Here is a 13,397-nt window from a genome sequence, read left to right on the forward strand (position 1 = left end):
TTCAGGTTTGTTAGCAATTATAAGTTCATTGTTGGTGACGATTCTGATTCCTTTCTTTCTCATAAAACGGAACCATGGTTGCTTTTGGAGAGATCTTACTCAACGCCTTCTTTCAGGTGTTGTTTGATAGGTTGGCTTCTGGTAATTTTCTCAGCTTTGTGCGTCAACTCCAAGGCGGGGTTGATTGGGAACTCAAAAAGTGGGAGAAAAAGCTGAAGATGATTCAGGCTGTGCTCTGCGATGCAGAGGAGAAGCAACTGATCGACGAGGCTGTGCAGATGTGGCTGGACGAACTCCAAGACTTGGTTTATGACGCTGAGGACATTCTTGATGAGTTTGCTACTCAAGCTTTGGAAAGCGAGTTGATGGCGCAAAATCAGGATAGCTCTGGCCAGCTTCTCAGTTTCATCCCAGCTAGTTTGAATCCGAATGCTATTATGTTCAATTATAGCATGGGGTCCAAGATTAAAGATATTACTAGCCGGTTGGAGCACCTTGGCCAAGAAAGAATTGAACTTGGTCTGCAACGGATTACTGGAGGGGCATCATCATCTACTGCTGCTGCACACCAGAGGCCACCCAGTTCAAGTGTCCCAACAGAGCGTGAAGTATTTGGAAGAGAAGAAGATAAGGCCAAAATTCTTGATATGGTAGTGACCGATACCCCCAGTGATCATGCCAACTTTGTTGTAATACCCATTGTTGGCATGGGCGGGATAGGAAAAACAACTCTTGCTCGGGAGGTCTACAATGACAAGGCCGTTGAAGATTCCAAGTTTGATGTAAAAGCATGGGTTTGTGTCTCTGATGTCTTTGATGTTTTGGGCATCTCAAAGGCACTTCTTGAGTCAATCACCCGCAGGCCTTGTCTTCTGAACAGTTTAAATGAAGTGCAGGTTGAGTTGAAAGTAGCTGTGGATAAAAAAAGATTCTTGCTGGTCTTAGATGATGTTTGGAACGAGGACTACAGCTTGTGGGTAGACTTAAAAGCTCCATTCTTGGCAGCTGCACCAAACAGTAAGATGATTGTCACCACACGCAATTCAAATGTTGCATCAATAATGGGACCAATTGAACATTATAATCTCAAGAGACTGTTAGATGATGATTGCTGGTCCATTTTCATACAGCATGCACTTGAATCTAGAGATCTTAACGCACATCAAATTTCAGAATCATTCCGCAAGAAAGTTGTTGGCAAGTGTGGAGGCTTGCCCCTGGCAGCAAAAACACTAGGGGGCCTTCTGCGTACTACGAGGCATGATGCATGGGACGATATATTAGATAGCAAAATATGGGATTTACCTCAACAAAGTCGCGTTCTCCCTGTGTTAAGATTGAGTTACCACCATCTTCCGTCTCATTTGAAAAGATGTTTCGCTTATTGTGCAATCTTTCCAAAAGATTATGAATTCAATGAGAAGGAGCTGACTTTCTTATGGATGGCTGGAGGAATTATTCGACAGTCAAGAAAGAATGAGCAGCTGAAAGATTTGGGCGGCAAGTGCTTTCATGATCTAGTGTCAAGGTCAATTTTTCAACAAACCAGCTCGGGCAGTTCTAAATTTGTAATGCACGACCTTATCCATGATCTTGCTGAACTGGTTTCTAGAGAAACCATTTTCAGATTAGAGGAGGCCAACTTGTCATCAAGAAGATTTGAAAGGATCCGCCATTTTTCCTATACCCGTGGTCGGTATGATGGTAAAAATAAGTTCAAGGTTTTCAATGAAATTGAACATCTACGAACATTCCTACCATTACACGAAAGACGTGGCTATTACATAACTCGAACGGTTCTATCTGATTTGCTGCCAAAGTTCAGAAGGTTGAGAATGCTATCTTTACAAGGATACTGTATTGGTGAGTTACCAATGTCATTGAAGATCTGAGACTTTTAAGGCTCCTCAACCTTGCTGACACTGACATAAGAAGTTTACCTGAGTCAACATGCACATTGTTGAACTTGGAAATTTTGATATTAAGAAATTGTTCCCGTTTGATAAAGCTTTCGTCCAAAATGAGGAATTTGATCAATTTACGCCATCTTGATATAAGAGGTGCGAAGTTGCTGAAGGAGATGCCATCCGGAATGAAGGAGTTGAAGAATCTTCAAACGTTGTCCAATTTTATTGTGGGCAAGGGTGAAACTGCATCCGGTTTGGAAGATTTAAAATGTTTAAACTTTCTTTGTGATGAACTATGCATGAGTGGATTAGAGAATGTGAATAATCCACAGAATGCAAGAGAAGCTGCATTATGTGAGAAGCACAATCTTGAAGCATTGACTCTAGATTGGGGGTCTCAATTTGACAGTTCTCGAGATGGAGTAGTAGAAGAGCATGTACTGCAAATTCTACAGCCTCATAAATGTATAAAAAAGGTGGCAATCAAGAACTATGATGGTGTAAGATTTCCACTTTGGATCGGAGATCCTTCGTTCTCCAAGATGAAGGTCCTTAAATTGGAGAACTGTCACAATTGTGTATCTTTGCCGTCGCTTGGCCTGTTGAGTTCACTTAAGCACCTTGCTGTTAAAGGGCTGAAGAAACTAAAAAGCATAGGGTCTGAGGTTTATGGGGAGGGTTTCTCAATGCCTTTTCCATCACTGGAGATTCTAAGTTTCGAGAATTTCCCAGAATGGGAGCATTGGGACACCGAGATCAAAGGAAATGTGCCTGTTGATATATTTCCTCGTCTCCAAGAACTTTCCATTGCAGAATGTCCCAAACTCTCTGGACAACTGCCTGAGCTCCTGCCTTCCTTGGAGACACTTGTTGTTAGTAAATGTGAAAAGTTGGTAGTTCCATTGTCTTGCTATCCGATGCTCTGCAGATTAGAAGTTGATGAGTGCAAAGAACTAGTCTGCCGGACTCCGATTGATGTTAAGTTGATAAAGTCCATGACTATTTCAAATAGTTCATTAGACCTGAATGGATGCAAGGGGATGCTATACGATGGTCCAGCTGGCTCTTCACTGCCAAAGCCCATGACTACTACAAATGTTTTGGAGTTTGGAAAATTATTGAAGCCTGGATTTCAGATATTCGAAACTTTGGTAATTGGCAATTCTGAACAGCTCAAGTCATGGAGGCAGCATGGGGATTTTCCTAAAAAATACATGGTCACTGACCATAGGTTTAAAAAACCAGTACCAGGGCTGAATATACTCGCTTCCCCTGAAGAGGTAAAAATTGAAGAAAGCTGCGTAAGTCTTGTTATGTTTCCAGAGATCAATTTTTTTCCCAGAAATCTGCGCTCTCTTCTAATTAAAAACAGCACAACTTTAAAATCCTTACCCGAGGAAGTGATGGACAACAATTCACAACTCGAAAGGTTGTATATCAGAGATCGCGACTGTCTAACATTCATCGCAAGACGGAGGCTACCGGCATCTCTTAAAAGGCTCGAGATAGAAAATTGTGAGAAATTGCAACATCTGTTCGATGATGAAGAGGATGCTTCTTCTTCTTCTTCTCCTGCATCCTCGTCGTCCCCAGTGATGCTGCAACACCTGAGTATAGAGAACTGCCCAGAGCTCACCAGTTTATCATCGGGTGTCCAATTCCTTGAGGCGCTTGAAGACCTCGAGATACGGGATTGTCGAAAGCTGGAGTCATTACCGGATGGCCTGCACAATCTTAACTGTTTACAGAAGATTAGTCTAGTGAGTTGTCCAAGTCTTGTTTCCTTCCCAGAAAGAGGGCTTCCCCACACCATTTCACAGGTTGACATTTTTTATTGTGAAAAGCTTGAAGCCCTGCCCAATGACATGCACAAACTCAACTCTCTTCGAGATTTAAGCATATTGGGGTGTCGAAATCTTGTATCGTTTCCAGAAGAAGGTTTTCCTACCAGTCTAACATCACTTAGAATTGGAGATTTCAAAATGTATAAGATACTCGTCCAGTGGGGGTTGCACAGGTTTACCTCTCTTAGACGCCTCTATATCGTTGATTGTGATGGCGAAGCAGAGTATTTTCCAGACGAGGAGATAGGAATGACGCTGCCCACCTCTCTCACTCAACTGGAACTTTCGGGATTCAAAAAATTGATATCTCTGTCTTCGACGGGTTTTCAGAGCCTCACCTCTCTTCAATCTTTGTGGATCTTCTATTGCCCAAATCTCACATCATTTCCAGAGGTGGGCCTTCCATCCTCACTTTTGGGACTATACATTTTCAAATGTCCAAAGCTTAAAAGAGCGTGCAAAAGATATCAAGGAAAAGAGTGGCCCAAAATTGCTCACATCCCTTGCGTTGAGATAGACGAAAAATTCATATACGATCCGGAATCAGAGGAGTAGATTTCTGTTATCCACTATAACGATCTCCTATTAGTTTTATTTTTTAAATAATAATTTTTCAGTTCTGTTTTCTGTATAATTATAAATCCTCTGTCGTTAATTATTGACAATGTCACTCACGTGATTCCGTTTTCACTAATGAGACTGTATGTTGAGGCTGTTTGCTTTTTAATCACAGATTAAATTATATGGTGTAAGGAAATCAAAAGAAAATTATGCATAGTCAAATTCTGATATTTGCTATATATTATACATTCGAAAGTTTCTCCAGTTTGTTCTCAGATTACCATCATTTTTTGCCTTCACCTAAAAATATATATATATATATTTGAGTGGCTTTCCGGTGGATATTTAATCGGAGGCATGACTGGATTTTTTTTCACTTCTGTAGATCTTGCATTTTAAACTGGCAAATTTAACTTTAATTTTAATACGACTTTGTTGGTGCCTTCTATTCCAGGAGCTAGAAAGATGTGTAGTTTTCAGATAAAGGGGCTTGTGAATTCTCTAGTAAGAATCCAATAATTTGCTTTTGCACGTTCATTTTATTTGTAGATCCTTGCATCTGAATTTGATCAATCCAAAAGGAATTGCTTTTGGACGGAAAAGAATAGCAGTACCTATTCGATGACATAGTGTATGGACCCTCACATGTTAACTTTCATGAAGAACACATTTAAGAAATTTGCAACTTTTTGGTTAGTTATGTATCCAATGTTGTTTTCTGTTTTAGCATTTGTAGAATCTACTGTATTATATTTTGGCAGTTACAGTATCTGAGGTATCTTTTGCATTTAACTTGCTTTATATGTTTTGCCTGTGACTTAAGAACACCAATATTTGCCAGAGATTTAGAGAAGCATATCAAGATGCTTGGCTAACTTGACAAACTTCAGGATCCTTCATTCTTCACAATGCAAAACTTGTGAGTACTCTTATGCCTGCAATTATTGTGAAATGCTTGCAATTTTGATGCAGCGAAATGGTTTGTTGATGCAAAGGTTTAAACTTCTAAGATTTACCCTGCAGGGTAGTTGGATGTTGTATACTCGAAAAGCCACCAACATCAAGAACTATACCTCCAAGATCGGGTTTGCATTAATTCAATCAGCTGAAATAATGATGCAAATGACACTATCAGCTGGACTTAGAGACCAGTCAGATCAATCATCCATTTTATCAACAGTTAATGTCATCATGGTGGCTATTAGAGGAAACAAAGGATGTGTCGGAATCAATATGAACAGTGAGAAGAATGAGAGGAGCTTTGATTATAAGTAGGCTCAATGAACTCATGCTGGTAAGTGGTAATTAAAGAAATTTGTGCGCTTAGCAGAGTTTCAATATTTTCTGTTTGGGATATAGTTGATAAGTTGATACTCTGATTAATAAGCCTGATTATAGTAGCTGACTCTATTAACCAGGTTCTTTTCTTTCTTCTTTTTTGGTGGTTTGCTGTTGTTTTGATTATGCTGTAACTACAAGGAAGAGCCGGACTTGGATGCAGGCGTTCAGCTTTTAATGGTTAAGAACAAATGTATGCTTTAACCATGTCTCTCACTTATTACAATGCACGCATTGAAGGCATCTGAGCTGATCCTGAAAATGTCATGGAAATACTTCTCTGTTTACATAAAACAGGACAAATAGAGATCTCTGATCATGCCTGAGAATTCGTTTCATTGAAATTTCTACCATTGCCAAAAATAGAATAAACTAGGGATACATTAGCGTAAGACTCAATTTTGAGAAGGAAGTTTGTACTTGCGGCCTAAAAAATCATGTCTGTGTTGTATACTTGTATGTTTCTTTGGTAAATGAAAGATTCTGTGTTCTTTTATTTCAAGTTTGCTGAAATCACATTTGTTTTCTTAGATGCTTTCCAGAAGGTAACAACATCAATTTCAAAAATGCTGGGGTAAGATGCATCACGCAGTGCTACTCAACATGAGAAATCCTGGCTGCATTAACTGTATGTTGAGTGATCGCACAGTACAACCTTCAGAAGCTTGTAAGGAGTAGACAACTAGATGCGAGTAGTTTCAATATGGATTCGCATCAAATGATTTCTTGCCACTGATTACTATAACCTCTATCCCAAAATTCTTGGAACTGGTCATACCAGCTATGAAGTATTGTATGCGTTGAAGAGCTCAAGGCCTTGCAAAAGCTCCGTCAGCCTTTGTATTGGCAAACAGATGGTTGTAGTTGCATCTGAATGATATGATTAATAGATTCTGTAAAAATGAATTGTGCCATACGCTTTCAGAGTTCTGTTAAGATGTCTTGGTAGTTTTTTATGCTTGTTTGATTTATATTGCATTCAGCTATAAATCAAAGGTTCAGAACACGAGTATGTTACTGATTTCCAAATAGAAAAATTGCCTTGTGATGTTAGTGTCCATTGTTTTCACAGGAGATCAGGTTCCTTGTTAATGAATCAAGAAGGCAAACGCATCCATGTCTGAGTTCAAATGTGTCTCTTCTATTTTCTATTACTGACTCATTTATTTTGATTTCTTCATTGTGATTGAACTGGTTTTTTATTCCAAATTAGTCAAAACCTCATAGAGTTATTAAGTTCTGTTAGCATTTAAAGACAGAACTACGTAACAAATGATTAGCAGGATTAAATTACAATAAAGAATTAAGTTCTTCATTGTAATTGAATTTGCTTTCCCATGTTTATAGATATTATGTTCTGGTTAGTGGTGATTTCTTGAAGAGTCAATCCATTTGTGTTTATACATTTTTCTTTTGCCTTGATTTCTGTTTTTTGGGGAGTTTATACAGATTCTTATTTTATGCTTCACATGCCACATGAAAGATCAAAGCCTTTTGTCTGAATAGAATTGACTTGCATTGTAGTAACTTTAAACTACTGTGACATTTTCATAATAACAGTCTGAGATCTCCCTGAAAGATTCAAAGCATTTTATTTTATATTAAACTCCTCTACGTGGTTTGGCGGCTCTCCTTTAAATCAATTTCGGTTTTAAGTTATCAACATTTTGATTTGAAAGTGTGTTTCAACACTACCACAAGTTCTTTAAAAACTAAAACAATTTTGAGTCTCCTGTATCATCTGATTGAAATACATGAAAGCACTCTTGGCTGTAAAAATACAGTTGGGTTTATTTCTAAAGTCTTCAACAACATTTTCCTTTTTCCCTTTATCCTCATGGTTGTTTTTTCAGTTGTTCTTTAAGAGAACACTTAAAGATTCTCTTTATAGACTTCTGAAAATAATTTCAGCTTAAGCATTTTTCAAAAGCACTTTAGATGTCTGGCGTTTAGAAAATTTTATTCTGGTGTCACATAATATACGTAGGAAGTTAAATTTATTTATTTATAAGCATGTCCCAATGCCCAGTGGCATCCTCTTAACTTGTGATAGTCAGATGTATTATACGATACAATATCAGCTTGACTGTAGCATAGAGGAGAATAGGGTTGGTGTTGGACTGAATTCTGATCCTTGAATAAATATAACAGCTGCCTGAACCAGCTTATTTGACTCCACAACTTTATACTTGTTTTATAGTCTATGCCTACCTCCATCGTCGGCAGCTTACACAGTCTCTTTTAGCATTTTAAAAAGTTTCATGATATTCCCATGGACTGCTACAATTTATAGAAAACATAATTACGGCATATTTAATTACCACGCGAGGAGTCTTCTTTTTTGCGCACCAATAATTCTTTGTACTTAATTAGAAGATGAGAAATCCTTTAGCCGAACCACGAACTCACCTATTAGTGGGTTTTTTTCCACTTGCATTCAGTCGTTCAAGTGAAAATTGCGTGCAATTTTTTCCTCAAGTAAAATTGGAATAGATATTGTTGATTCGAGATTCTGGTTACGCCCTTCCAACGACCAGGATGTCTGTTCGATCAACCTCATCTCGATCAGGATCTCTCCTCGTACGCTTTCTTCTCTAAGTATCCCTGCGTCCACAGAAACAAGTCAGAGCACGCCGGTTGGTTTCCCGGCGTAAACCCTCCGACGCTCAAGTCAGATATGAAGGCTCTGGGAACGCTCGCCACAAATCTTATGGCTTTTTGGTCGTTTTCCCTTTTTTAGAATTTCCTTTATCTCTGTTCTAATCTCAAAATTGCTAACCCTTTTACCTTCGTTGGCTACCTTTTTATAGGTCACTTTTGAACTCGGGCCTCCCCTCCATTTGCGCTCATTACCCTCCCACCTCTCAAAAGTGGATTCCCCTTTTCCGTAGTCGTGGGTGGTTGCGTGGCCCTCGTGCCTAGATTCTCGGACTGGAAAGCATGCCTTGCCAACTGTCGTTGACCGGGTCTCCTCGACTCAGCCCTTAGCAGGAATACAACAGGAATGGCTTTATGCTTCTTACAGGAGATTGGCCTCGCGGATGACGTGCTCGTGGGTGAGCAGGGTATTCCTGCTCCTGCTCCTCCGGATACCAGGCTCTTACGGGACACACCGGTTCGCAGAGCTCTGCCATCAGATATCTGCTCATCATGCTTGGTCTCGTCGACGTATTTCTCCCAAACACCGGTCCCCCAGTTTCTGGTGTTGGGTAATGTAGTGGACCAGCAGTAGAAACTCGACAGTACTTACTCGCGTGGGATTGGAAAAGGCTGCCAAGAGTCGTGTCGCATTTAATTGCGGATGAGGTGATGTGGCAGAGATCCACCCCTATATTTGAATTTCAAACCGACGGTTACGAGACCCTCGGGATTTGGTGCTGTTAAATGCTGGCTATCCAAGGGTTTTTCTTCCAATAAGGTAACCCAAAACCTCTCTAAGGGAAATTAGCCATTTCCACTGTCTCTGTCCCTGTCTCTCCGGCGAAGAAGTTTCGGCATAAAAGCCCCCATCCTTGCCTTTCTCCGACTGAAACAGTACTTCAGGTATTACTTCTTTCTCCTCGGTCTCGGATAGTTTGTAGATAACTTCTTTTTTCTTTGTTTTGCTTGGGGTAGTAGTTGTTGGTGGTGTTTTGGTTATTACCTAGGGAATGTCGAAGGGTAAGGAGAAAGTCGTTGAGATTGATGACGACGAACTAGGTTTCTTGCTTGGTCTGCTCATTGATCCTGCTTTTGACCCCGGGGTCCCCTTAGAACCCATTAGGTTTAGTGTCGGGACTAGTGCTAGGAGGATGTCCCCCCAAACAACCTCCATGAGCGGAAGCAATGGTGAGGAGAGACCTTCTGGCTCTGAGGACACCTTAAGTGAGAATGGGGAAGGTGACTCTGGTGAGGTGTCTCCATCTGGAACATCACGACCAGAAGAACGGGGTACAGTAGGAGGTAGAGCCTTGTTGCGTGATTATGCCATTGATTACATGACGTGCACGACCATGTTTGACGAGCTCAATGACCTCCGGCTTAGGTATAGCATTCCTGGTGAGATACCTCTCAAGGTCCCAGGAAAGAAGGATGCTCCCAGCCGGCCTCCTCGGGGATACGTTACCCTGTTTCTAGAGAGCTTTAAGTATGGGCTGAGGTGTCCTTTGCAACCCTACTTTGCCCGGATACTTAACGGACTAAATTTACCTCCTGGTCAGCTGAATCCCAATGGGTGGAGAGTGCTCTCTGGTCTGTTCATATTGTGGGACAGATGTTGCCAAAGCGAGCCCACGGTTGATGAGGTGAAGCACCTGTACCAGCTAAAGAGCAGCCCCAAATATGCCGGCTGGTACTACTTCCAATCTAGTACCAAGAGCAGGAAACCCATAACGGATCTTCCAACTGGTGGTGGTGGGACTTGGAAGAGGAAATTCTTTTTTGCTGGGGGTCCTTGGGGTCAAGTTGCACGAATAGATGGGAAGGATTGTCGTGTCCCACCCCGTTTCACGGTCCCAGGTTGCCTGCTCGCTTTAGATGTCTTGTATCCATAACTGTTCTTGCTTTATTGGCTTGTCTCTAACCAAGTGCCTGTTTGTGTTGTAGTTTCTTGGGGTGTTCATTTCCCGCTCCAACCTAACCAGTTCAAACAGGTCGAGGCTGTACTAGCCAATTCCTGCTCGAGCCGCGAACTGCTAACTACTTACAACTTGCTCGAGTCTCGCTTGATACTTCCTGGCCATAAGATGGAGGACGCCGTGATTGGGGCTCTGAACAGGAAACGTTCTCGACCTCAAACCACGAAGAGGGACCAGAACAAGGACGCCCCTTCTGCAAAGCGGGCCAACATCGTGCAGCAAGTCTCTCCCTTAAAGACTTTACCTCCTGCTCCCGCCAAAATTGGGGAAACTAGTGGAGCAGCCACGGATCCTGCTTCCTCTTCTCCTCTTGTCGGGCCTCGATCTCGCTTACCTGACAACCGAGCAGAACACTTGGTCCCCTACCTCAATGAGTTATCTAAACTCGTGAGCAAGAAGGACCTGGAGGACTTTGACGGCTGCACCTTGGGTGAACTGGTGGGGGCCATGCAGTATAGCGCTTTCCACCTCAGCTGCATGACCACTTATTACAAGGCTAAGGTTGGCCGCTACGACCGGAAGATGAAGGAGGATATTCAATCGGCGACGACCAGAGCTGACTTTGCCGAGAAGAAAGCAGGGGAGCTAAATCTCGAGAATCTGAAGCTGACAGAGCAAGAATCACTTGCTTAAGCAAAAGCCGTTACCCTCGAGGAGGAGCTGACCAAGGTCAAGGAGGATCTGCAAAGGCAGAAGGCTATGTATGAGGCTCAGCTCGAATCTCTCCGCGACTCCTACCGAGCTCAGGTCGAGAACTTGGAGAGGGAGGCCGACAACCAGTACGACCAGGGACTTCGGCATTCCTATCGTTGCATCATGGCCGTCCTCGGGAAGCAACACCCTGATCTGAAGATGGATGACCTTGCAGCTGGTGTTGCTCAACATATGGACGAGGAGGCGGCCAAGGAAGATGCTAAAGGGGTAGAGCCGATCGTGATTGAGGAGGAAAACTCTCCTCCTCGTGCAGTCCCTGCTGATGTTGGCGAGGCGAGCACCCCCCGGACGCAACTGGTGATACCCCCCCTGCACCTGAGGAGGTCCAGCCAACCGATGCTGCTCGGCTTACTGATCCACCATCTTCTTGATATATTTCTTGTATTGTAATGAACAATGTTTGTGAAGATTATCTCCTCTGTTAATTATTAACAAATTAATAAAAATGTTTTTGATTACTTTCTTGTGTTGTAATTTTTCGTTTGAGAATCTGCTCGTCTTTGTCTGGTCGACCAGGTTCTGGCTTGGTACATGGTTTTGCCACATGCCTTTGAAAATTTTTCAATGCTTGGGATTCTGCTCGCCTTCTCGTGGTCGAGCAGATCCTGGCACGCTTGGTTTCTGTCTCGCCATAAACAGGCTTTGAGACTTGGTGAGCCTTTGCATGCTTTGGAAATTTTTCGATGCTTGGGGATTCTGCTCGCCTTCGCGTGGTCGAGCAGATCCTGGCACGCTTGGCTTCTGTCTCGCCATAAACAGACTTTGAGACTTGGTGAGCCTTTGCATGCCTTAGAAATTTTTCGATGCTTGGGGATTCTGCTCGCCTTCGCGTGGTCGAGTAGATCCTGGCACGCTTGGCTTCTGTCTCGCCATAAACAGGCTTTGAGACTTGGTGAGCCTTTGCATGTCTTAGAAATTTTTCGATGCTTAGGGATTCTGCTCGCTTTCGCGTGGTCGAGCAGATCCTGGCACGCTTGGCTTCTGTCTCGCCATAAACAGGCTTTGAGACTTGGTGAGCCTTTGCATGCCTTCGAAATTTTTCGATGCTTAGGGATTCTGCTCGCCTTCGCGTGGTCGAGCAGATCCTGGCACGCTTGGCTTCTGTCTCGCCATAAACAGGCTTTGAGACTTGGTGAGCCTTTGCATGCCTTCGAAATTTTTCGATACTTGGGGATTCTGCTCGCCTTCGCGTGGTCGAGCAGATCCTGGCACGCTTGGCTTCTGTCTCGCCATAAACAGGCTTTGAGACTTGGTGAGCCTTTGCATGCCTTAGAAATTTTCACAATTTCAAGTGAATGAAATTTCTCGACGTTCCATTAATTGCAGGATTCAACTTACATGAAATTGTTTGGTCATAAAATAAATAACAGCCAATACGAACAAAAAGAACTTGAAAATATTAACAACTCTTACTGGAAATATTTCCTGAGATGTGCTGTGTTCCATGGGCGCTTCACCTCGTGGCCATCCATGCGAACCAGCTTGTAAGCTCCTGGTCCAACTAGCTGCTTGACTCTATATGGCCCCTCCCAATTCGGACCGAGCACTCTTTGAGTCGAGTCTTTGGTGTTTTGATTCACTCTCCTTAACATCCAATCTCCGACCTTGAACTGCCGTATGTTCACCTTCTGGTTATAATACCGGGCAACCCTCTGCTGGTAAATAACTGATCGCTCGGCTGCTTGCTGCCTCTTTTCCGTTAGCAGATCAAGATTCAAACATATCTGCTCGTCGTTCTCCTGCTCATTGAAATGGTTTGTCCGGTGTGTGGTCGTTCCTATTTCAGCTGGCACGACCGCTTCAAGTCCGAAAGCCAAGGCGAACGGTGTCTCTCCAGTTGCTATTTTGTGGGTTGTTCTGTATGCCCATAGCACACCTGACAGCTCATCAACCCATGCACCCTTTTTTGCTCCAAGCCTGGTTTTCAAAAGCCTCTTAATGGTCTTGTTGGATGCTTCTACTTGTCCATTCGATTGAGGGTGAGCAGGCGAGCAATACTTCAGCTCTATCCCGAGGTTCTGGCAGAAATCCCTGAAGCTGTGATTATCGAACTGCCTGCCATTATCCGTTACCAAGGCATAAGGGATCCCGTATCGACAGACCAGGTTTCTCCACACAAAGTCCGTCGTTTTCTTCTCTATAATCCTGCTAAGGGCTTCGACCTCTATCCACTTCGTGAAGTAATCTATAGCAACTATTGCATGCGTTGCTGCTCCTCGTCCCTTTGGCAGCGGGCCGATCAGATCAATTCCCCATTGAGCAAATGGCCAAGGGGAGGCCATAGAGGTGAGCTTCTCTGGTGGTTGGTTGGGGAATCTTGCAAAACTCTAGCAGCTTACACATCTCCTTGTCTTCTCCTGTGCATCCTGGTGCATTGTCGGCCAGAAATATCCCTGCCTTAGAACCTTGTGGGCCAG

The 13,397-nt window shown here is 42.8% G+C and overlaps 2 protein-coding genes across 2 annotated transcripts in view; both read left to right on the forward strand.

Annotated features, from left to right (window-relative positions):
• Nucleotides 1–13,397, forward strand: part of LOC18046678 (2-alkenal reductase (NADP(+)-dependent)) — a 57,047-nt gene that overhangs the window by 2,313 nt on the left and 41,337 nt on the right. The gene's annotated exons all lie outside the window — the stretch shown is intronic.
• LOC18046679 (putative disease resistance RPP13-like protein 1) lies at nt 43–4,429 on the forward strand. The gene is given in 2 exon segments (XM_024188591.1): nt 43–1,875; nt 1,878–4,429. Coding segments are annotated over 2 exon segments (4,230 nt in total). The 5' UTR covers nt 43–74; the 3' UTR covers nt 4,307–4,429.

The sequence above is a fragment of the Citrus clementina genome, unplaced genomic scaffold (genome assembly GCF_000493195.1).
Source record: "Citrus clementina cultivar Clemenules unplaced genomic scaffold, Citrus_clementina_v1.0 scaffold_3, whole genome shotgun sequence".
Lineage (NCBI taxonomy): Eukaryota > Viridiplantae > Streptophyta > Magnoliopsida > Sapindales > Rutaceae > Citrus > Citrus x clementina.